At 38.6% G+C, this 25309-nt stretch overlaps 1 protein-coding gene across 2 annotated transcripts in view; it reads right to left on the reverse strand.

Annotated features, from left to right (window-relative positions):
* The window catches only part of ARHGEF16 (Rho guanine nucleotide exchange factor 16), a 1345157-nt gene that overhangs the window by 303456 nt on the left and 1016392 nt on the right, over positions 1-25309 (reverse strand). The window contains exons 11-13 of one of the 2 annotated variants that reach the window (XM_044062968.1): positions 22637-22791; positions 21477-21509; positions 12461-12535 (exon numbers count right to left, since the gene is read on the reverse strand). In XM_044062968.1, the coding sequence (XP_043918903.1) occupies positions 12461-12535; positions 21477-21509; positions 22637-22791 (263 nt within the window). The remainder of the gene's footprint in view (positions 1-12460; positions 12536-21476; positions 21510-22636; positions 22792-25309) is intronic. The other variant, XM_044062969.1, reaches the window with a different exon arrangement.

Consider the following 25309-nt stretch of genomic DNA (forward strand, 5'->3'; position numbering starts at 1 on the left):
TGTTATTTCAGACTAGGGTTGCCACCTTTTCAGCTGCCCAAAGTGGTATATTTTTTGTTGAAATGTGAGATTTTTGCAAGACAAAACATACCCACGACCAGTGTAAAGGACAGAACTTCATTTTTTTGCTAAAATAAAAATTTATTCTTATAAGAAATAGAATAAGTAACTTAAATTCTACAACATTTAGGTGTTTTAGATGCAAAAAAATAGTTTTATGCAACTATTAAAGAAAGCTTAAGAAATATTTTTGTCTTAAAATCTCAGGACATCTGCCAATTTTTAGTTTTTTTCTGCAGGACACAACTGCCCAAAGAGGGCAGTCCCTCGCAAAGAGGGACAGGTGGTAACCATATTTGAGACTGTATTTAATTATCAGTATTTTAAGTTAAAGTATTTTCTGAAGAAGTTTAATACAAAAGCGGATATTAAAAAGTTTTATTACGTTAAAGTTCGGATGTCCTCATTTACCCTCTTTTTGTTCTACACAACAGACTCAGGATTTTTTTCCAGTTTTGTTGTTTTTAATTTGCTGTTTTCAGGTTCTACCAGTGTTGTGTTGTTTCTTCTGTATCTCAGTTAGTACCCCATGTGAATACGAGATGGTTGATCCAGGGATCCAGAGTTTATGTGGACAGCGGAGCATGGCCAGGAAAGGGAGGAGCATCCTGAGCAATTCACAGCCTAGTGGGTTGTGTTTGGGTGGCCTTTGCCCATCCCTTTCCATTCCTTGGCCAGTTGATCAGTGTTCATGATGAGGTGAGCAAGCAGTCTATTACTCTGCAATACAGTGTCTGGACTGATGTGGTAGAAGGGGAACTGTGGGTAAATCACTTGTCTTGGAGGCTGGACTCTGATCAGTGTGAGTTGTCTGTCATGTTGTCTAGTACTGGGCTATTTTGCATAATGAGGCATCAGAATTTGGTTTATCAGTGTCTTGTGAACATGCTTATCTGTTATCTTCATGATTTCAGATATTTACAAATGTTTTATGCCATGCAATAAAATGGTTGCACTGTCTGTCCTGATTCATTGTATTTTATGTTTGGGTAAATGGTGCCAGGGCAAATGGAATTTATGGGAAAAATACACACACTATAATAATGTTCAGGAAAAGGAGGGAAGTTTAAAGGAAAACATGAAATGAGGAATTTATGCAATGTTAGTTTGAATAATAATTGTTAAAAACAAAAACATATCTACACTGCATGAATATAATGAACAATCACTGTATTTATTAATGTAGGTCATTGTTTAAACTTTAATTTAATAAAGACATTAAAAAAATAGTTCACTTAGAAAAAGAGGTATAGACAGTACAGAATGGAACATGTTACCCGAACTGATCAGACCCACAGCAAACACACTTCCTCACTTTCTTCTAATACTCATTTCTGAAGTTTTGTTTCAAACCATGAAAAGTTCACTGTTGCAGATTGCTTCATCTTGACAAAAAGATCAGATTCAGAATATTATAGTCAACTTAAGCAGCTCAAATTTTTGCAAAATATAGATTAAAAGGTTTTTCTTCAAACATATTAGACAAGGGACAGGGACTGATGAAAATTATCTGAGATGTAATGATTTCACCTGCATGCTATTAAATGAGGAGGCATAGATTGTTACTATGTTCCTCATAAAGCATGTGTTTTTTTTTTTGCTGTATTGAAACACTTTGGATTCCCAATGGAATTCACAGGTCTCTTTGGCAACCTTTACAGCAGGGCAGAGGCCAAAGTGAAGACAGAAGGTGCCCTTTTCACAGACTTTCAAATTGTTAAGGAGCACTAGGCAGATATCTCCGGTCTCCACCAAAGTTACTTTCAATATATTTCAAGACATTGGCAAGTCTCATAAGTCATTTGGGCAGCTGAGGGTAACACAGACTTGAAAATCACTCCTTTATGCAGACATTACTAACTTAGTTATTCTTCACCAAGATCTGGAAACATTCAGTGACCTTCTATGGATTTCCCAGACTATCAGGATATAAAATGAGGAAAATATAATGGTAACTGCAATTAATAAAAAAGTAAGATATGGTGAAACAGCCTGATGGCAAAGAAGGTGGAGATTAAGTACTTTGGGACTAAAACAAAGGCAACTTACAGACAGTCGCAGCAAGCAACCTATGATAGCACACTAGAGGAAGACATAGTGGAACCTACAAAAGTGGAAAATGCGTAATCTAGATATGGATCAAAAGGTCCAGGTGCTACAATAACAAGTTGTCCTACATGCCCTGCTTTTTGGAAAGGCTTTCAGGACCCTGCTGACCCAGAAAATGAGGGCAAAGATGAAAAGTCTGAGAGACTTCCTTTGGCAGGAAGGAAACCCACAGGTAAAGTGGGAGAGGGTAGTGCTAGCAAAAGGGGAAGGGGGCAAGATGTTCTTGATTTTAATAGATACTTAACAGCCACAGAACTCCCATTCCTAGCGAGATGTCACAGCCGAAATTAAGATGCTTTATGCAAATATAAGGTAGCAAGCAGACATTCCAGGCTAGGAAGGATTACAAGCAAGCAGACATTCCAGGCTAGGAAGGATTAGAAGCAAGCAGACAATTCCAGGCTAGGAAGGATTAGAAGCAAGCAAATATTCCAGGCTAGGAAGGATAGACATGTGAGAAATGACTTTGGGAAGAGAGGCTCAGGCTATTGCCTCGCCTCTGTTTCAAGCTGTTACTGAACAGGTTAGAAAATAATTCTTAAGAAATTGGTTAAACAGGTGGAAGGATATACTGCCAATAGGAGGTAGGCTTAAATAGAGAGAGCAACAGTTAGAAATACGGTATTTGGATCAGTTCATAGTTTCAAACAGAGCATTCCCCAGATTTATAGTGCTATGTGGAGCACTCCTACTTTAGCAGGTGATCCAAAGGGAGGTATTTCATTTTCATGGGTGACAGTCCCACAAGATAACTGTCCACAGCGATTGACATAGATAATAACCCAATGGCAGAATGAAAGGATGGAAAGGGGCATAATTTCCAGACTATATGAGCTGCTACAGAAAGGAAACATGAAGTTGTCAAGTGGGGTAAGACAGGAATGGCTGAGAACACTAAAAAGGGAAACAAGACACAAACTACTGGCTCATTGTTTGTTCAATGTCTACGAATGTTATACAAGCCAATAAATTCAAGGCCTTTTACTGGAAATGCTTGTAAAAATATTTCTATACTCTGGGTTAAGCTAAACAGGATGTTTCTGGGGGATGGAAGATGCACGCTGGACATGTTTGATGGAAGAGACAGGTGATTGGAAATATTCTGTGGTGCTGGTACACTGACTGAATGGAAGAGGATAAGGATATGATACAAGATTTGACTGATGGGGAGGTGGGGGCTTTACAGACGACACAACGGTGTTAGTTCTGGAACCAGTGGAACAGGGTGGGGGGCCTACAAGAGCTAGTGAGGATAATTATGTTAGCAGCTAAGAAATAATAATGAGAAAATGGAAAATAAGAGAGATGTCTCAAACAAAGGAGAGGTTAAAGGGCTAGTCAAAAAAGATAAGACCAGAAAAAGTGTTACTGAGAGAAAAAAAAGTTTTGTTAATAGTTGGCTGCAATGGTTAAGCAACTTGGAGGGGGAGACAGAAAGATGATAGAGGTTCGAGTCTGGAGAACTGCTTATTGGTATGACATCAAAGCCAGCAAGCAACTCTTATGTCCTTTAAAAAGAGTTCAAGCAGCTTTGCTGGCAGGATGAGTCTAATGTTCAATTTTCAGAACTGTTGCACGTGTTATATTTCTATGATAATGTTCAGGATGTACTTACATTTGCATGTATTGTAAACAGTTTGTATAGCAGCCTATCCTATATTGAAATGCTTTGCATTTTTAAACAGTGAAATGAGTGGTACTTTGTATAGGAGTTATCTACATCCATTGTTGTGCAATATTAATAAAAGCGTGTTAGTAAATACCAATAAGCTGGGATTGTGTCTCAAAAATTGGTCAAAAAGGGAAAAAAAAAAAGGTCAGTGGGACGACTGGTTTACAAAAAGTAGAATCACTGATTTAAATTTGTTTGACTTTTCAGTTTGTATAAAAAGACTTAGATTAAGTTGCTTTGTCAATATAAAACTATAAAGGGATTTATCACTATGGCACAAAGCCTCAGTGCAGACTGTCACAACACAAACATGAACAAATCCAACAATCCAATGAATGTGCGTAAAGTTGTTTCATATAAATTTCAAAGCATATTTCTTAATGTATGACACAATAAAAACGTGTTTGTCTGAGATGCATTTCCTGTTTTAAGAATGCAATAAATGTTACTGGTTAGAAAATTATTGTGGTTTTCTGGCAAAATACTGTGGACTGCAGTGGCAGACATTTCAGTTTCAGACTTCATATCATTCAAAAAACATCAATGTTAATGCAAAAACGGTTACTTTAGAAATTCCGAAGTATATAACAGGAATATTTAAAATCTGCCCCTTGATTTGTGCCTTTGTCCCCCATTTTTTACCATATCCCTCGTTATCAGTTGAGAACTATGTGAAGAGATACCCATTCTACTGTGTTTATTCATAAAACTGCCTTTTCCAAACTTTCATACAACATGAATTAACAGTGATATTGTGGTGTTTTGCCAAACTGATGAATAAAACAAACATCTGGGATTATCTGGTCTAACAATCTCTGAAATGCATAGCTACAGATTCCTAATTCCTAACTATCCTGTAGTAGAAACCATACAGCTGTTTTCAAAGTGCTAAAAAGAAAGCCCTAGAACCAATTAAAAAAAAGGTTACAATTCACCAACACACAGAAGATCATATCAACAAGGTAATAACTCGAGTTAGAGTCTCTTATAAAATATCTAACTTGTTGACTGCTGAGGCTAGCAAGCCACTGCCATAAATGTACTCCTACCCAAATTAGAATCTTATACTCATTCAATTGACCGAGAATATAATCACACACATTAACTAATAATCCCAAGCACCACTGCACTACTTAACTCAATTGCCTGAATTTTATATCTAGAATTTTTTTCTGCCCAAAATATTTATTTACAAAAAAATAAACCATGGCTACTGTCCATCAGTCCTCAGCAGATGCAGTTTAGAAGCAAATAAGATATCCACCACGGAATCCAGACACAAAACGGAAGTTGTTTCAAAATGTAAAAATCTTTTATTCCAAACGAAAACAAGAAGAGTATCCACAAGCGCTTTCACTTGGATGTTCCAAGCTTTATCAAGTAGTTTTAATGTTCCAGAACAACTGTTTACATAGTTGGTAGGCTCTAATTAAGCCAAAAAACTTGTACTTAATTAATCAACTGTCATTAGTAATTAAAACTCTTGTAAACCAATTTTAAGCACTAAAATTCAGCTACCATTGCTGTTTACTATATGCTGCATACAAATTCTGCAGTTTATCATTTGTTTAAACTACAAATCAGTGCATATAGATGTCATTACAAAACACAATGTTTCTTTAAACTGTATTTTGAATTTAAACCTGTTCAATGCCTTTTAGATGTATTTGTCTTAAAAACATAAATAAAACAAGTGTTACACATTGTGTGTTTTCTAACCCTCCCAACCCATGCCTTTTCTTTTATATGTAATTTTCTCTTGTTACCATTAATTTATCTTACCGAATAAAATGTAAAATGTAAAAATATAGAATGTATATCACCATTTTAATAAATTTTCTACAAACTTGTGTTGTAGCAGGTAGATTATAGTCTGGCCCTTCTCATTTTTAAAACTGGCTTGATACTAATAGTATTTAAACCGGGCCAGTTACTGGCATCTAATCTCAACTGCCATGTTAGCTCTTTGTACTCGAGAGTGGACTCCCAGTCCCCCCCTCGAGGCTGTTGTTCTACCTGCTCAACTACCATAAATTTAAAATTGTGGTTTGGACATATGAGGGAATGTTTGTATAGTGCATTAGTTTCTTTATTCTTTGCTATTTCGTAAAAATGCTCATACATTCTTTATCTAAGTTCCCTTTCCGTCTTACCAACATAAAAACATTTGCAGAACATGCACACCACTAAATATATAACCCCCTTAGAATTACATGTAAAATGTTTGGGGGATTTTATCCTCATTTTTCTAGAAGGTAAATATACCCCTGTGTCATCCGTAATTGCATGACATTGGTGACAAGCTCCGCATTTAAAAGTACCCAATTTCTTTGTTACACTTCTGTCTCTTCCTTTCCTTTCAAACATCTCTTTGAGATTTGTTCCCTTCTTTTTAATAAATGTTGGTTTATGAGGTAATATGTTCTTTAATTCTTCGTTGGACATAAGTACTGGCCAACATTTACTATAATCCTTTCAATTTCAAGGGCTTGGTCACAGTGTGTAAATTAATTTGGGACCAGCGAATTCATTCTGTTTAGTAACTGTGATTTCACTGTTTTGTGTCCCCCCTTGCAAATTAAAATTTAGATCTTTTTAGTAAATACCAATAAGCTGGGATTGTGTCTCAAAAATTTGGTCAAAAAGGAAAAAAAAAAGGTCAGTGGGGACGAATTCTCTGGTTTACAGAAAGTAGAACTGACTGGGATTTAAATTTGTTTGACTTTTCAGCTTTGTGAAGGGTGCAAAAAGACTTAGATTAAGTTGCTTTGTCAATATTATAAAACTATAAAGGATTTATCACTTTGCGGCACAAAGCCTCAGTGCAGACTGTCACAACACAAACATGAACAAATCCAACAATCCAATGAATGTGCGTAAAGCTGTTTCATATAAATTTCAAAGCATATTTCTTAATGTATGACACAATAAAAACGTGTTTGTATGAGATGCATTTCTTGTTTTAAGAATGCAGTAAATGTTACTGGTTAGAAAATGATTGTGGTTTTCTGGCAAAATACTGTGGACTGCAGTGGCAGACATTTCAGTTTCAGACTTCATATCATTCAAAAAACATCAATGTTAATGCAAAAACTGTTACTTTAGAAATTCCGAAGTATATAACAGGAATATTTAAAATCTGCCCCTTGATTTGTGCCTTTCCTTTGTCCCCATTTTTACTGTAATATCCCTCGTTATCAGTTGAGAACTATGTGAAGAGATACCCATTCTACTGTGTTTATTCATAAAACTGCCTTTTCCAAACTTTCATACAACATGAATTAACAGTGATATTGTGGTGTTTTGCCAAATCTGATGAATAAAAACAAACATCTGGGATTATCTGGCTCTAACAATCTCTGAAATGCATAGCTACAGATTCCTAATTCCTAACTATCCTGTAGTAGAAACCATACAGCTGTTTTCAAAGTGCTAAAAAGAAAGCCCTAGGAACCAATTAAAAAAGGCTACAATTCACCAACACACAAGTGAAGATCATATCAACAAGGTAATAACTCGAGTTAGAGTCTCTTATAAAATATCTAACTTGTTGACTGCTGAGGCTAGCAAGCCACTGCCATAAATGTACTCCTACCCAAATTAGAATCCTATACTCATTCAATTGACCGAGAATATAATCACACACATTAACTAATAATCCCAAGCACCACTGCACTACTTAACTCAATTGCCTGAATTTTATATCTAGAATTTTTTTCTGCCCAAAATATTTATTTACAAAAAAATAAACCATGGCTACTGTCCATCACTCCTCAGCAGATGCAGTTTAGAAACCATTCCTCAGAAGTAATCATTGTATTCAGTTATACAGACCCCCCATTCACACTTGGTAGGTGTGAAAGTGATTTGTTCAAAATAGTTCTGGCTGGAAAAATTTCCCAGATAATATTAGAAATATAGACCACTGACTTTGAAGAAAGCACTCAGACAGTATCTGTTCAAAGGAAGTAAATGCAAGCTCTACAGAGACATGGCCCAATTAAATAGTACGCTAGTTCTTGGGTTCTGCTATAACTGCCCCACCCCAACACTTTTTTGGGCACTTGCGTATTATTGCAACCACATTGCTAAGAGGAGAAGCGGTTCCAAGCAATTCTCCTGCTGAACATCTGTTGAAACTGTCTGCGGAAGTGCATGTCACTGAATTGTCTTTATGCTTAAGTGAAAAAAGTGATTTGTATAAACTTCCAGGAGTGGACCATAACATTACAAATCTTAATGCATTGAGTGTAACAGTTGCAATGGAAAATGCCAGATGACACATGTTTTAGTTGTTAGGCAGGACTCTTAAATGCGAGGAGAATTTAGGGTAGGTTTAGGGCTAAGGCTTTGATAATGATGCACTTTAGTAGTGTGGACCTGTGCAGGGCTAGACAACTGAGTGACAGCAGGTGACTACGAGGTATGGCAACTGCCAGCAAACAAGTCCACTAGTAGCAGTAGTAGTAGTAGTAACACACCATTTTCCACTTCACAATGAAGAACACAACACAGTTAGAAGAGGCTACGCAGACTCAGTTAATCTGTTTTGCTTGTAATCATACGTCTACCTGTTTGCTCGTTAATTAGGGACAAAGCCAAAAATAATGAGAGAGCAAAGACTCACAAATGGGGCATTTTTAAAATATGATTTCTACAGCAACTCACTTAATAAATACGACTGACATCAACATGCAATTTCAAAGCAATAAGGAGTACTTTCATATGTAAAACAGCTGTTTCTGGCAAATGACCTTTATACTTACATCTTACCAAACTTCTGATATTATTGCAATCTGAGATTATTGCAATCAGACACGCCACCCAGGAGTACTAATTTTCACTGTCATTCCACTACCTGCCTCACACCCAATGTGACACAGTACTACTTACTTACAAGATTCAGAAACCTGTCTTCTCTGAAACGCAACGAATTACGAAACTTGGGAAATGTGGTTACGATAATACGCAAGTACCCTTTTTTGTATAACCATGCAACATTCACAAACTAATTCCTATTCCGTTATACTGTTGTAACATAGTACACTGTAAGCTGTACAATGATTATATACAATTCTGTACTTATAATGAAGTTTAAATTCTCAATATTGCATACTTACCTATACATTAAAACGATATTAATATATGCATTCTTGCAAATGTTAATATTTTACTTATTCATTGTCACCCCTTGGCTATGTTTTGTACACACAATCTTTATTAAGTGTATGAAGGACAGCACTGATTTTTTTTATTACCAAGTGCATTTCCTACTTGTCGTGGCCTTTGCTGCTGTGGCCTGGGTCATGGCTAAAGAGAGTCCCTGGGCCAGCTCACTTAGCTGGTCAACAATGTATAAATGAATAAAATAAAAGGCAGATACAAACAGTAAAACAGCCATGTAGCCATTCCTGCATTGGGCATAAACTATATACTCAGACCAGGTATGAAGAGAACCAAGACAGTTCTGTGACAATACACATTTCAGTGAAGTCACAATGACAGTAATGAAGATCCAGTTAAATATGGCCAGAGGGCTCAACATCAAATTTTATCAATCCCTTAATTCATCTGACCTTTTTACACATTGCTAAAGACGGGTGTAATGTCAACAAAATCATTTAGCTTGACACGCAGTTAAGACTACAAACTGCTAATGACTTGCATACTATATACCCAGGACTTATTTATTACCTTAGACTTGATTTGCAGGCCATATGAATCTAATCATCTCATTTGACCAGATCACAACTTCTAGGTCACCCCTGAAAAGATACAATTGTGTATACTGGTTTTACCAAACTGCAGAAAGACATCTTAGAAGTTCAGTATCAGCACAAGGTTCATTACTGGAGATTGAAAGCTGTTCCTAATTTCAAACAAGGATATCTAGATCATCTTGTCAGGTACAAGGAACTTTACATGTAGAGGATACCATATCAGTATATTACCTTTGAAAGTCTTGATTTCCTGTGAAGTAGGACCACTGCCAGAACAGAAATGTCACTGTGCTTACAGAAGGCATCCAAAGAACAATGAATTCTCCAGTCATCACTGCAACTGTCTGTGAAACAGGCAAGAGCCACTTTAGCTAAAAAGCTGATGGTGTTGTGACCCATCTGAAGGATCATGTACATTACATACCAACAGATTCCCAGTTTTCCTGGTATATTCTGTCATCTGCTGCTAACTTATCTTGAGGATGTATGTACTTTGCCAGCCTGGTTGCAGCTACAATAGAAAACCCTCCTCTGAAAGTGAAAGTAGAACCAGAATCTAAGACTGAAAGTGTATTCTGCATTTGCCTCCTCTCTTAGGCAGCTACTTTTCAGACTGTTCTAAAAGTGAACTTCAGTAGCCAGCCTACCAACCACCCCCCAAGTTCTCAAGTTATATACCAAACCTACTCTTAACTCCCCATTTTAGGATTTGTGCTCAACACCGTGCAGCAAAATGTTTCGTTAGTTTAATAATACTGGACATCTTATTCATCAGAAAAGCAACCAAATCTCTTTGTTATGCCCCCACTTTTCTCTAGTCTGTTGTAAGCAGCAAACACCGAGTTACTTCAGCTGGTATATTACAATTTCAGTTGTACACTTAGCAAGTTAGCAGCATAGTGGTGCATTGCTTGGTCTTGCTATCACAGAAATCGTGGTCCCTGGTTTAGTTCCAAATGTGTGTGTGCTATGTGCAGTTATCATCTTCTTTCTCTTTTCAAATGGGGTTTTATCATAGTCTTTGACTTCCTTTCACATTCCAAGTAATACAGGTTGGTAAAGTTTGTGAGAGTGTGAGTGTGTGAACCTGCATATGTATCCTGTGATGGACTGGCATCCCATTCAGGATTAGTTCTCTGCATTACACCTTTTGCTTGCCAATATAGGTGTGACAGTCCCTGTAGCTCTGAAAATTAAAAAGCAGGTGTCAGACAAATAAAGGAATGTTGATGATGAGTAACTGTCAAAGCTTATTTTCTGCATGTTTAAAGTTGACAGAAGTAAACCTTCTCTGTACACTATACGCAAGGTATCCCAAATTACGAAGCAAGGTGATTTTGTTTTGAGCTGGACTTGGATCTGTATCATTTGATCCACATTACAAAAAACTGTGTTCTAATTTAACAATTTGGAGAAGGATCTGGGTTTTAATGAAACACTGTAGTAGTAGTACATACTACAGATATCCCTTCCATTATACTTCACCCAGTTAGCACACTGATACCCCCCCCAAAAGGCAGTGACCTTTACCTTGAGAGTCATAATACTGAAATGTCTTGCTAGTGTTGCTATGACATTATATCGTGCAGAAACCCAGAAATTATTTGTAGGTCTTAATTAATCTTACATTTGAATAAACAGTTAAGTGTGATAGTCTTCAGTTCTAGTCAAGTCTAGATGTTGCCAGCAATGACACAAAGAATTTAATGACATATAATGTGGCCACTTCCACTACCTACTGTGCTAAGTGCCACAGTAATATATCTTCCTGTTCCTCTATGTATTCCTTCCATCTTATTGGTTTTACCTAAGAGGGTTTATTGCTCTATGTTTAGTTATGAACCTATGAAATGACCTTTCCTCAGTGTCCTCTAGAAACTGGTTCCAAATCTCTTTCCTGAACAAATCTGTTTTGCAGTTCAGTACAGTTCAGCAGGACAAGTGCCTGATTTCTAGCTGACTAGAAAGCACAGCTGGGGGGTGGAGTCAGAAGGTGGCCTAATGTGTTCAGAGTTTCACAGCAAACAAGTGAAATGTACAGGACTCAATCTCTGGGCGCATTAATCTTGTTCAAAACCAGTACTGTAACTTTTTTTTTAACAATGCTAGAACCCTAGTGTATATATCAGAAGATTGAATGCTAAAAATAGCGAACACTCTTTTAATGAACTTAAAAACACGAAACCTTAAAATGTTGAAAGAAGAGAGCAGCAAATTTTTTCCCAGGGAAAAAATTTGCTGATCCAAAAAAAAAAAAAAAAAAAAACAATGTACAGGCAAAATAAAGTGGGGGTGGGGGGCTGTGCCCCCCACACACCCCCAACTTAAATACATCAACTCTGAGATCGCATCACAGTGGAGAAAACAGCAAGTCCAGGGAATGGCCCATCAATTTTTTTCCCCTGGGAAAAAAAATCGATGTTCCGTGCCTTCAACATTTTCAGGTTTCGCATTTTAAAGTTCAATATAACAGCATTTGCTAATTTAATCATTCGCTCTTCTGATAGGAACCCAAACCCTACACCTACCTTTCTTTAATTAATCTGGTCATCTACCACTTAACCTGAAGTGCACCTTACTGACTTATCATGAATTCATTCAAATTTTAAACAAACCCTTGCAAATGTTCACCCTACATGCACCATAATTATGACCTTTGTGATTAATTTATTTTCCCATGTTTCTGCTGAATTCTTAAGACCATTTCACCCAAGACTAGCCTTCTGTCTACACCATATGACAGCACTTGCTCAACTAACTGAAGTCAGTTGATTATTTTGTAATTCATTTTTACAACACAGTGGCATTCACTCTTTTATCCAGATTATCTCTCTTAACACTCTGACTGCAAATCATTGAAAGCTATTACACCTCTTGTTAAACCAGTGCATCTCTTTACCTGTCCCATTCTCCAGTAAACAAAACTCCTTGGTTTCTCCTGATCTGATGCCAAGGTTCAGCAGTTCTGTTACACCTGTGGATGCAGACTGAGTTAAAGCTACAAATAACCAGCCACACAACTGTCAAGTAAATGTGCATTCACTACACCCCATCAGGATCTCACCCCCTATTTTCACCAAAGTGTTAAGGTACACTACAAATATATTAAAAAGTGCAACCCTACATTATATCCCTTGTGAGAATGTCGATTAGTGCACAGTGAGTAAACACTTGCTCACATCCCATTCGTGTTTTAAGCAGAGGCAGAGAAAAGTACAGTTGTGTAAGAACTTACCGACAGTAAATGTGCTACTTATCAGTTTTGCAATACTGCTGACTACAGGGATATTTTGCCAAGGGTAGCTGTACATTTTTCCAGCATACCAAAGCCTGGGCCCATACCTCAGACATCTATCTCATCATTATCAACTCCATTTTTTTCTTATTTTCTGCATGGGGTTGGGGGGGTTGTGTCAACTGTTGCCATGTCTCTCGATTCAGTGCTAGTCTCCTACCTTCTATGACACTCGTATCTGACTGTCGCAGATTTTCTCTCACACAATCTATCTACCTCCTTTACTGGATGCCCTCATTTCCTCTTGCCTTTTTCCTGACTGTCCCACATCTTCACCCGATTGTCTTCTGCTTTTTTGCACATATCCCCAAACCACTGTAATTTGTTCTCTCTGACGTTTTCTGCAACTGAAGCTACTTTGGCTTCTTATGTCCTTATTTCATCTGTCCCACAGTTTTCATCCTAACACCCATCTCAGGCACTTCATCTCCATTACCACTAGCATCCTCAACTGCTCTGCCTTTACTGCCCAGGTTTCTGTACCATACAGTAGTAAAGGTAATACTACTGTTGTGTACACTTATCAGGTTCTTTGGCATTATTCTATTGTACACTACACCTGACACTCTGTGTCAGTTGGCTGCAGCCCCTCTTACTCTAGTCTTGATGCCCTCAATCAGCCTTCGCTTCTCCCCCACTATCCCTCACAGATACCTGAAGCTGTTAACCTGTCCTGCTATCTTCCCTTCTATCTCAGTTCTCAGCTTCTTCTGATTTCCCCCATTTGCTGCCACTGCAGCTATCTTATATATACTCAGTTTCATACAATGTGCCTTCAGTTTTGCATTCTATTCCCCTATCATTTGCTGAAATTCTTGCTCAGAGTCTGCCTGTTATGCCATATCTTCTGAAATAGCAACTTTGTTCATCTATCCCTGCTGACCAGTTTGCTAATGTGGTCCACCACCAGTATGAACAGCAGCAGGATAAGAAATGAACCATAATGCACATCCACCCCAACCAATAATGCCTCTGTGAGACTGAACACTGTTCATACTTGAGTCACTGGGTCCTTGTATATAACCTGCACTGATTCTACCAATATCTGTGGGACTTCAAACCACCTCAGGACTACCCAAATCAGCCTTCTCGGGACCTTGCTATATGCTTTTGCCAAGTCTAGGAAGGTACAGTCGGATTCTTTTCATTTTTAGCTTCTTCTCAAATATCTGCCTTCACTGCAAACATCGGGTCAGTTGTGCTGCATCCTGATCTGAATCCAAACTGCTCTTCATTTATTAATCATCCTCTACAAAACGTTCATGCAATGTGACAGGAGTTTGATATCTTTGTACTGCCCACAGTTGTGAATGCCCCCTTTGTTCTTCAAAACTGGCACTAGTATGCTTATTCTCCAGTCATATGGGATATGCCTGTCTCTCTATCTGCTATGAGTACCCTCAGGAGCCATTTCTCCCCTACCTCACCCAACATCTTTATCATACCTGCTCTGACCTCATCTGAGCTTGCTGCTTTTCCTGACTCCATTTTCCTTACTGCTGGTCTTGTGTCTTCTAGGTGGGCTCCTCCTCTTCTCTCACTATAGACTTTGTCTGGAGCAGTACAGCTTCTGTGAGTTTTTCTCAATTCAGAAGCTGCTTGAAGTACTCTTTCCATCTGCCTTTGATATCCTGTGGACTGGTGAGCAGGTTGTTGTTGTCATCCCTTACGGAGGGTGTCTGACTATCTTCTTTGTCATTCTGTCTTTGCCTTGCAACCTGATATGGTTTCTTTGTGCTATCTACTAAATCACTTTGCAGAAGCTGGTAGAGTGCCTTTGATGACTTGTCCTTTGCTATTGCAAATCCTCTCTCAGCCACTTTGTTAGCCAACCTGTATTCCTTCCTAGCCAGGTCCATCTATTCTATTTCATACTTTTCCTGCACTCTTCTTTCTTTTGATGACTTCCTGGACTTTGCCATTCCACCACCAGCTTTCCTTATGTACCTTATTTCCATACCTGGCTCGGCTGCATATCTGTTCTGTAGTCCTTACACATGCTGTTTTAGATGGTGCCATTCCTCTTCAACTCCATCTATTTACTGTACTTGAGCTGCTAGAGCCCTGACTAATTCCTTGAACTTTTGTGCTTTCTCTCCAGTCAATTTACAGGTCTTCAGCCTGGTCTATATTGACCTTAGAGCTTTCTCTGACTACTTCTTGCACATGATTGTGGTAAACACTGGTTCATATTTTGTGCTGCCTGTTTCTCTGGGGATGATTTTGCAATCACTGACTCTACCACAGTGTCCTTTCCTTACTAGGAGGAAGTCTGCCTGAGTTGCATGTTGGCCACGCTTGTATGTAATCTTGTGACTGTGTCTCTTTCTGAGCCAGGAATTGGCCACCATCAAGCCTTTTGCCAGAAAGAAGTCTTGAATGACCTTTCCTTCTATACCCTGTTGCCCCACCCATGTAGACCCAGGCAGTCCTACTATCTTGTTCTGTCTGTCCAGACATGTGCATTCGGAACACCCATTACTAACACCAATTTATGTTGTCCTGCTTTATCTGGTATTTCCTGCAACTGCTGCCCGAATGCACTCTTTTCCTGAGTATCAAAACCCTGCTGTGGGGCATAGACTGAGATTATGAATACTGCCCTATCATTATACTGGAGTCTAATTGTCATGAGTCTGTCGCTAATTCTGATGACATTCCTCACCGTCTCTTGAAGCCTCTCTCTCACCACAAATCCCACATAATTTCTAACCTGTTCTTTTTTGAGTGGTAGACTCTGGGTCCCAAACCAAGTGGCTTTGCTGCACTGCCTTTACATCTTGTCTTCTGGATACCCAGGACGTCCAGCCTCTTCCTTACCATCATGTCATCCACTTCAAAACTTTGTCCTGTCAGTGAACCTACTCTGAGTGTATCAGACGTATGTCCAATGCCAGAAGCGTAAGGTACATAAGCGACATACAACTCCCAAATCCTCAGAATTGAACTGCCCCAGAAGAACCGGTGCAACAGCCAAGGAAATGAAGAACAGGGTACATGTACATCCAGGAAAAAAGACAAGAAGCCTTCTCAGCCAGAGGAAACAGAGGAAAAAAAACAGGGGAAAGAGGGAGGGATAGAATACTGCACCAGCATTTCTTACACAAGTAAGTTGTTACACAGCTGTAGTATGTACTTTCTTAATCACTGTTCCAGTATTCATTACTATAGAGAGAGTACTAAAGCTACTGTAAAGAACAGGAGGAAGAAGAATCGAACGAGGAACCCTCCAAAATACTATGGAAGATGCACCTAGCAAAACCTGCTCTGGCCCTGTTGTGCTTAGTAAAATTGTGCAGACAAGACCAAGTAGCAGCTTCCAGAATGGATATAGCACTGAGATCTTTAAAAAGGGATCCCAAAGAGGCAACCACCCTACTAGAATGAGCTTGAATCGTAAAAGGGAACAGTTTCCTATGAAAAGAGTAACAAAAGGAAAAGGCTTTAAAAATCTAAAAAGAAATGGTTTGCTTGGAAACTGCAAAACCTACTTTCTTGTCCTGAAAAGAAACAAAATGTTGCTCAGATTTTCTAATATCTTTAGTCATATCTAAGTAGTATCTGTCTTTATAAATCCAAAGAATGGAGAACCCTCTCACTTTTATTTTGCAAATTAGGAAAAGAAGAGGGAAGATGGGTCTGATTTAAAGACACATCACTGACAACTTTAGGTGTAAATATCAGATTTGTTCTACCAGAACCCTATCTCTGTGGAAAACTAGAAAATGAGGAATGGTCATAAGGCAGAAGTTAAGGCCACCAACAAGACAGTTTTTCAAGTACACAATTTCAAAATGGAAGTAGCTGCTGATTCAAAATGTGGCTGAGTTAATTTTTTGAAGAGCAAAGTTCAGGTTCCATCATGAAGCCAAGAAGGAATAGGTTTTCTTGGATGCCAAATACAAACTATGCATTTAGAATCTGCTTGGCCTCAAATCTAAAAGAAAGTGGTGGCTCTAGATGCAGACAGACAGAAATGGCTGACAAATGAGTTTTAACAGAAGAGTATGCCAGACCAAAATTGAGCAACTCACACAAGAAAGAACAGTTGGAATACTCACCAAGAGAGATCCTGTTCATTGTTGTGACACCAAGAAAAAAATATTTTCCATTCAGCTATACAAGATTTTCTCTTTGTAGTTTTTTTTTTTGCCTCCCGGAAAACCTGAAACACCTCCTTAGAAAAATTAATGTCTAAAAGGAATCAAAACCATATCACCAAGAGAGTCAACTGAAGGGTGAATGAGAGAGCCCTTGTCCAATGTGAGTCAATCCATCCTGTGAGGTAACTTGTGATGATTTCCCCTGGCCAGGTGAAAAAGAAGAGGAGACCAATGCTGTCTGGGCCAAAAGGGAGTCACCAACAAGATTTTGGACTTGTCCAACATGATCTTGTGTATGACTTTTGGCAACAGAGGAAGATGGTAAAATATAGAAGTCAGAGGACTTAGCATTCTGGGACAGAACTTGGGGATTTGTCAGTTCAGAGGGGTGGCAAATAAATACACCTGAACAATACCTCACTGATAAACAATGTCAAGGAAAACCTCTCTGTGTAACATCCACTCATGAGGATTCACTCTGGATCTGCTCAAACTGTCTTGCCACTACATTCTTTTCTGAGGGAATATATACTGCGTGAAGAAGCAAATGATGGCATATGGCAATGACTCATGTTATAAGAGCTAGTATGCAAAGGTGTTAAAACTTTGTCCCTCCTTGTTTATGTACCATAACAGTGGTGTTGTCTGTAAAGGCTCTGAACTAGCCTGGAGACCAGAGGCAATGTAGGGCCTAAAGAGATAGGAGCAAAGCTTAATTGATGTGCTCTTTTAACCACCACATGAGACCAGACTCCATGAACTTTGATGCTGTTGGAATAAGCCCCACCAGGCTAGGTCTGAAGCATGTGTGAAGAGTTCCTGAGTGGAAGATACCAGAAAAGGAAGTTCTGAATTTAGGGACATCTGGTTGATTCTCCAAACAATCCCTGTTCTTAGGTAAGGCAAGAGAGAATTTGGAAGTCCAAGGGATGACAACGTTGAAACCAAACTGCCTTCAGATACCACTGGAACCTTCCTCATATGGAGACAGGCAAAGGGAACCATAGGGATAGTGGATGCCATGAATGTTTAGGTCTCTTGCACAGGAAGAAGGTACTGAAAAAAGCGGTCAAAGACAGGACCTTGGAAAGAAGGTGAAATGCTGTCATATTAAGAGTTTGAATTCTGCAACCAAAGAAAACCTGGTCCTGAGAAGGCATCAGAAGTGGCTTCTTTAGACAGAGTAAAGCCTACATTGCAGAGCACTAGGATTGTGAAAAGTCCTGCAGAAAAAAACCTGCAGAGAAGGGAGCTTGAATAATGCCATGAAATCTGCAAAAGGTTATGACAGGGGCTAAACGTTTGGTAAACGCCCTTAGGGATGCTGAAAGACCAAATGGCAAAGCAGAAAAATGATAATGTAGGGCAGATGCACATAGCAGTAAAAACATCTTGAAAAGAGGATGAACAGGAATATGGTGATAGGCATCCTTCAAAGTCCAGAGAAACTAAAATAAACTGAAGTAATAGCTTTGGAAATAGAGACTGAAGACTCAACATTTTGAAACAGGGACCTTTCAGAAAAGTGTTGAGAAAAGACAGGTCTAGAATGGGTATCCAATAACCCTCCTTCCTGGGTAATAAAAACATCCTGGAGTATAAATGCTTCCTTTTCAGGCAAAGTGATACTGCCTTGAGCTTAAAGATCTCAAATTAAGGGTGAAAAACAAGACAACTGGAAAAGAGAAAGTTAAGCAGTGCCAGTAAAAGGAGGAAGGGACTTTCACACCATGTGGTAGGCACTGTGGGAATTGGAAAAACCCACTTGTCTGTTGTGATATACTACCAAATGGGAAAGGACAGAGACCATTTTTGGAAAAAATGAATCTGGCTGAGGGGAACAGGAAGATAGTCAAATGGAAGCAGGCTTGTCTTCAAAGGAAATTAGATTTATGACTTTTTTTCAGAAAAGACTTAGTCAGATAATATTCTATCCTTCAAGAGCTGTTTTAGATGTTTATGCACAAAGGGACCTGCTATGGTGGGATAATTCCTCTGTTACTTAGGAAAAGGGGAAATAAAAATCTTTTTTAAGATCTTGCATGACCTTTCCCCTTGTCTTTAAAAAGACCTGCATCAGCAGAACCAAACAAATTCTGGGTATCCAGGGGAAAATTTAATAATTTTGCCTTGACGTCCTCTGGAAGGGATTAAAACCAAGGCCAGGAATGCCTTCCAATAACTGACCCTGATGCAGCCTCTAAATGAAACATCAGCAGCATCACAGTTACACTTAACTGAATGTCGAACTGAAGACTGTATTGGACTCAGACATGTCATCTAAAACTCCCCCCAGTTTGTAAAGAGAATCTGATCATATGTGCTTGATAATAGATGCCCCTAAAAGCCAAGGTGGAAGAGGTATACACCTTCTTATACCTGTTCATGGCTGTGCTATTCTTGTCAGATGGCAAGAATTTTGAGGAAGTGTGAAGCTTCGTGATCTTGTCAATTGAGAGGGAAATGATAGAAAGGAGTGAAGAGGGATTCTTATAAAGAAATTTCTGGACCTCAGAAACCTTGCAAAAACTGTCTGACGTTTTAGGAACAGGAGGCTGAGACTCGGGGTCTTGAGAAGGAGATGCCAAGGCATCTAATAGAGCCACAGGGACAAACGGCACTGCAGGAGGTCTAGGAGAATCTATCTGGAGGAGATCATATACTTTCTGAAGCTCAGGCATCTGAGATCTTTCCAACTTAAAATGTTCCATCATTTTAAGAACAGTATTTCCAAAAGCAACTTCATCTACTGGGGAATAAGGGGGAAACAGCATCTTCTTCAGTAGAACCTGAAGAAAGAGGTGAATGAATCTGGGAAGAATAAGATAATGACTCCTTCCCAAAATCTCAATCTTCTTCATCAGAAGTTGTTTCCCTAGACCTCTTTGAAGGAGTAGATATGGAAGGAATTCCTACAGGTGAAGGGACTGACAGCCCCTGAGGACGATTCAAAGCCATGAGGGCTTTAAAAAGACCTTGGGTAAAATCTTGCCACTTATTTAAAGGGTCCCTAGCAGTAACACGTCTTGTTTTATGTTTCTTTTTAACAGTTACATTTTTCCTGACAAACCTAGGAGGTTCTAAACTGTGGTGTACTTCTATCAAAGAATCTGAGATTTCTTCTCTTACTAAATTTGTGGAATCCCAGTGAAATTCACGGTGGTGCAGCGGTAGTGTTGTTGCCTCACAGCAAGAGGTTCTCCCGTTCGATTCTCAGCTAGTGTGCAGGGAGTGCCTTCTGTGTGGAGTCTGCATGTCCTCCCCGCAGGTTGAGTGGCGTTCTGAAAGACATGCGTGAATGGGCGTGCCTTCGTTGAAGGTTGGGCATTGAGCTGGCAACTCGGCACAGTGAAAATCTACTGCCAATCATTAGCGGACCGGAGTTCCTCTGTGGTGACCCCTAACCGGGAAAAGCCGAAAGACAACAACTAAAATTTGGGGAATCCAGCTAGGCCTTTCTGAAATTACCAACTGCGGTTCCCCCTTCTTGTCCTCAATGGATGCTGGCTCATTACCACAGGACATGTGAGCTGCATGCCCTGTACTGGCCTCCAATGAGTTCACGATAGAGAAGTAGCTGTCTGAAATGGATGGTCCATGGCATCTTTATCAGACACAAAAGAGACATCTGGCAGTGACTCAACAGCATTATTCTATGGTTTTGCTTCAACTTCTTTTTCAAAGTTGGCTGGACATCTGCGAGGGAAAACTCTGAAGCCATGGTCCCTTGAGCAAGGAGTTTAAGGAGCTGATTTTCCAGGTAGACTACAATAGAGGAAAGATGGCTGTGCAGGGACTTAGGAATGACGACCTGGCAAACGGAGCACACTTTATGGTTGTGTTCTGCACCTACAGAAAAAAGGCAATTACTGTGTCTATCCTTATGGGGAATCTGCCTCCCACATTCACATTTATCCTTTCTGGATAACATGTACCTACAATGAATGAAGCTAAAAGAAAAAGGACAAGTCCCCAGTCATTTACTTATCAGCCCAAGGCTTGGTGAACTGTACCTAGACATACAACCTACAGATTGAATACAAAATGCTATATTCAAACTGGTGGTAAAGAAGTTCTAAGGTTTTGGTGCTCGTATGTCACTTATGTACCTTATGCTTCAGTTATAGGATGTATGTCTGATGTACGTTGCACGGAAGGGCCCAGGCTTTGCTATGGTGGCTGGATGTGTAGCTACACTTGGCAGGATATCCCTATACTAAGGAATACTGCAACATTGATTAATTAAGGGCATCTTACCCACCAGTTATAAATCTAACCAAGGCATTGAGCAAGGCAGCTCACAAAATGCAAGTTCTTCTTTATGCTAACTTAATTACTGTTCTAAGCCAACAAATGAAACACAGTGCAACTAGTAACACGTGAAAACATTCACCCACTTGCCCATTATCTAAAGGTTATCTTTGTGCACAAATCCCACTACACACATTACTCCACTAAATGAACAAGCAGCTTATGACCAAGTGGTAGAAATGAAGACACTAAGCTTTACAGCTCACTTCCTTGGACAGCAGACAGCTCTTCTGTTCAAACTGTATGGAAGAAAAGTAAATGAAAACCTTAAAATGAAATGTACATTAACATTTTACTTTAATAAGGCAATCTTTTTCTGCCTGTAGGTGAAAGGTACCTATGCTCCACACATGCACAATTATCTACTTTATAACATGGTACCAGGAAGAGCAGGGAAATATCTCCATTCACTGTTACAGCGAATGTCCTCACCACTGCAAGTATGCAGATGTTCAAATTAAAAAAGTGTTATCATGAAGCAATTGTTCTTCTCTGTTGCTCTCAGTGTGGAAATATGCTCAGTAAAATGTTTTTATTTTATTTATTTGACATTTCTTAACTGGGTTAGTCCAACTGGGCCAGAGGCCCATTTTCAGTGGAAACCAGAGAAGAAAATCTCCAAAATACAGAATTTAAGGTACATACGATTTACATTCAAGTAAAAAATAAATTTACAACACATAAGCTATAGTTACAAACATAACTCTAATACAAAACGAAAATACTACAGTGAAGAATGACACTTATATTTTTTAAGTTAAATTACAACTTTATTTGTGAAGACAGTGTCATTGGTTTACTTACTTCCTCAGTTACCTATTTCCTTACATCTAAGTACACTGATAACATACAGGTGTCCAATACAAGAAATTATCACTTACAAGCAAGCTAGGGTACTGATGATTCCCCAAGACAAAAGAAAAGAAAGAGCCCAAGTTACTATACATTATTAACCCATATATCACTTGCAATTTTTGAGCATGGCTCTAAATTGCTTTGATAAAAATGCTTATTCATAACTGGCTGGTGGTCCTCAATTGTAAAAGACAACAAGATGAGTCTGTCCTAAAACTCTAGTCATGCTTGATCTGAGTCGGACTTGTCTACCTCTAATTGCATGTGATCTTTCCAGGTACAACCTTGGACAGGTACTGGTAGAAAAAATAGAAGTAGATATAAAATACAAAAAAGCTTTTTTCAAAACAGTGACATCAAGTCTGTAAACATACATTTTAGGCATAAAACATTTTAAAGTATTTGACTTCTATCAAGGCATAAAAAAACAACCTAGAATTTTGGATAAAAGACAATATAAGACTTAGTCACTTGCAAGATAAATGAATATTGAATTAAATGTAGATATTACCTTTTTTTCCTTGTAATAATCAGGACATCATTGAAAAGGAAAAGATAGCAGTTCTGCCTTCCAAAACCTTTCCGGAAATTTCCATGGTCTTCACCAGAAACTGTAAGTTCTCCTCTCTTCAAAAGCCAACGAGATGCCGATATCACTGGGAAAGACTAAGCAGCAGTAACAAGCAAGACTGTTAAATATGATTCCAATTTGTCCACTAAGTTCAAAAGAGTAGACAGAATGCTGCTTTAACAAATAAGATAAACCTTCTATAGTCAGGTTAATGTATTTCATCACTGCATCACAACAAATCATTAATCACCTATTGTTTTCATTAAATTAGGTTTCCTTGTAATATCTTTTATTTCAGATAAAGTATTTCTTTTATTTACACTCAGACAGCACACATCCAATCATTCTGCTATAGCTGCTTTATCTTATTCATGATTATGGAGAAACTGGAGCTTTTTCCCAGCACTCAGTGGAACAAGACAGAAAACCAGCCCTAGACAAGATATCAATCAGTGGCAGGAAACATATACATGTGTGTGTACATACATACATAAAACACACACACACACACACACACACACACACACACACACACACACACACACACACACACAATTATTCTACCACCATACCTCCCTACTGCTTAGTGCAAGAAATCTGGACAAAGTCTAAAATAATGGAAGTACAACGGCCCAGAATAGGGGCATATTGTAAATATTGTTCTCATAAGCTTAGGAAAGCTGCTAGAATAAAAACAAACTGTGTTAGCATGCATTTTCTGAAGGATATAAAATCTGAAGCTCAAGTGTGTGTGATTATTTAGTGACTTTAAGCCTCAATGATTTGCCAAATGAGGAAAAGACCAAAAATATGAGGTGAAAATCTGGACAGTTGACAGGTATGCCCAAAATCAACAAGCAATGTAGAGGCTCGCTAATATAGCTATGGCATAGTTTTTTATTCATTAATTTCTGAGTTGCTGGTTTTATTCCCTTTGATTTCCATCTCCCAGTTCCAGTCTCTAGTTAATTTCCAATGTTCACCTGGTTCTTCTAGTCAACTCCTGTGCATTTCTCATCTCACAAGCATTTTTCTTTGGAACAGTGGAAAAGATTTCACTGGCATAATTTCTCTATGAGCTTTATTATCAGAAGAAGGCAGTGTCCCCTTCTGTTAAGCTCCCTTTTTGGACAAACTTTTGTATTTTCTCCTTAGCTTGTTCTGCATCAAAAAAGACTTGTCCCTCCAGGAAAAATATTATGAAGATAGCTAAAAGCAGTAGCTTGAATCTCACACTTGCCTTTTGACATTCCCTGATTACTGGAATAAATTTACTCCTCTGGTGCTTGATATACAGTGAATAACCATTTTTCACACTCTGTTGTCTCCAACTTTTAGTACTTTATCCTTCTGCCACAGTTCTGTCAAATCAACTATTTTTGATGGTACAATTGCATCTTTACTATTAGAAATCTTGGCTGCTTTCTCATGGCCAAGTTTGGAGCATACTCATGATGTGCCCTTTCAATTAACAACTCCTGTTGTGGAATACCAGTCCAGTTGCTTATTTGTGCTTTCAAAAATTAATAGTCTGCTCCTTCCAGTTTCTGTGGTACAGCAGAAAATCTCAATTTTTTTCTAAGTGCTCTGTCCTCTAATTCTACCACTTTATGAAACATCCCTTCTTGTGCAGTCTTGTACTTAGCCAGTCTTTTCTTCATTTCGACCTCTGATTTTTTTCAGTTTTATCATCTCATCTGATTATTTATTTAAACCTTCATCCATTTTTCCAGCCTTTTATTATTTGAGTTGATAATACGTCTTCAGTGTTTTGTTTATTTAATCAGCTCTGAGCACATTTGACTAATCTTTCCTCTAGATTACTGGAAATCATGTCTTGCACCAAAGCTGGAGCTTCAACTGTTTTTTAGTGAACAGCTGCAGGTTTCTTCTCAGTCAGTATTTTCTCCTTACCTTTTGTGGTTGATTTTCTTTCAGGGTCCCTTCATTTCTGCTTTGCTGACATCCAGGCAGTGTACTTACTAGCCTGTAACTGAAATTTACCCCAAAAGATTAATTCACTGGCTGTCTTTTCTGAATTTCTGTTTTCACTGGGAGAGCTGAAATTAAGCTGTTACTCAGTATGCAGCCATCTTTGAAGTCCACTATGGCATAGTTATTGGCAGAAAGTGGCAGATGTTACGCTGTGAATACTTAAGCATGATAATATCCAGCATAAATATTTCACTTACAATCAACATATGCTGCAAACAAGTCTCATTGATGTTACAGGTGTATTACCTACAAGTAAAAACGACACCACCAATTAATTTATGTAGCAATAAAAATAATTAGCGCTATCTCTTTTTTGACAGCCTCTTGGGATTATTTTTTATTTTCTTTTTACTGCCAGTAAACCTAGCCAGTGCTGACCTAAACCTTTACAGCTCTTGGTTAGCATGCTAGCAGGGTGATGGTGTGAGAATGCACCAATGTGCAACTCTGGAAAAACTGCTGATTTCTGCACTTAACAGTACTGCTTCAGAGCTGACAGATCTTTCCATTCCTTGGAAGTAAGCAGTCTTGTTACTGCTACTAACTGGGCTTACCAAAGGCATGAAGTTTTAGGAAAAGGGAAAGAAATGAATGTGATGAAATGTAGTCTATAAAAGA

Source organism: Protopterus annectens, chromosome 2.part1 (genome assembly GCF_019279795.1).
Source record: "Protopterus annectens isolate FY-2018-M chromosome 2.part1, PAN1.0, whole genome shotgun sequence".
Classification (NCBI taxonomy): domain Eukaryota; kingdom Metazoa; phylum Chordata; order Ceratodontiformes; family Protopteridae; genus Protopterus; species Protopterus annectens.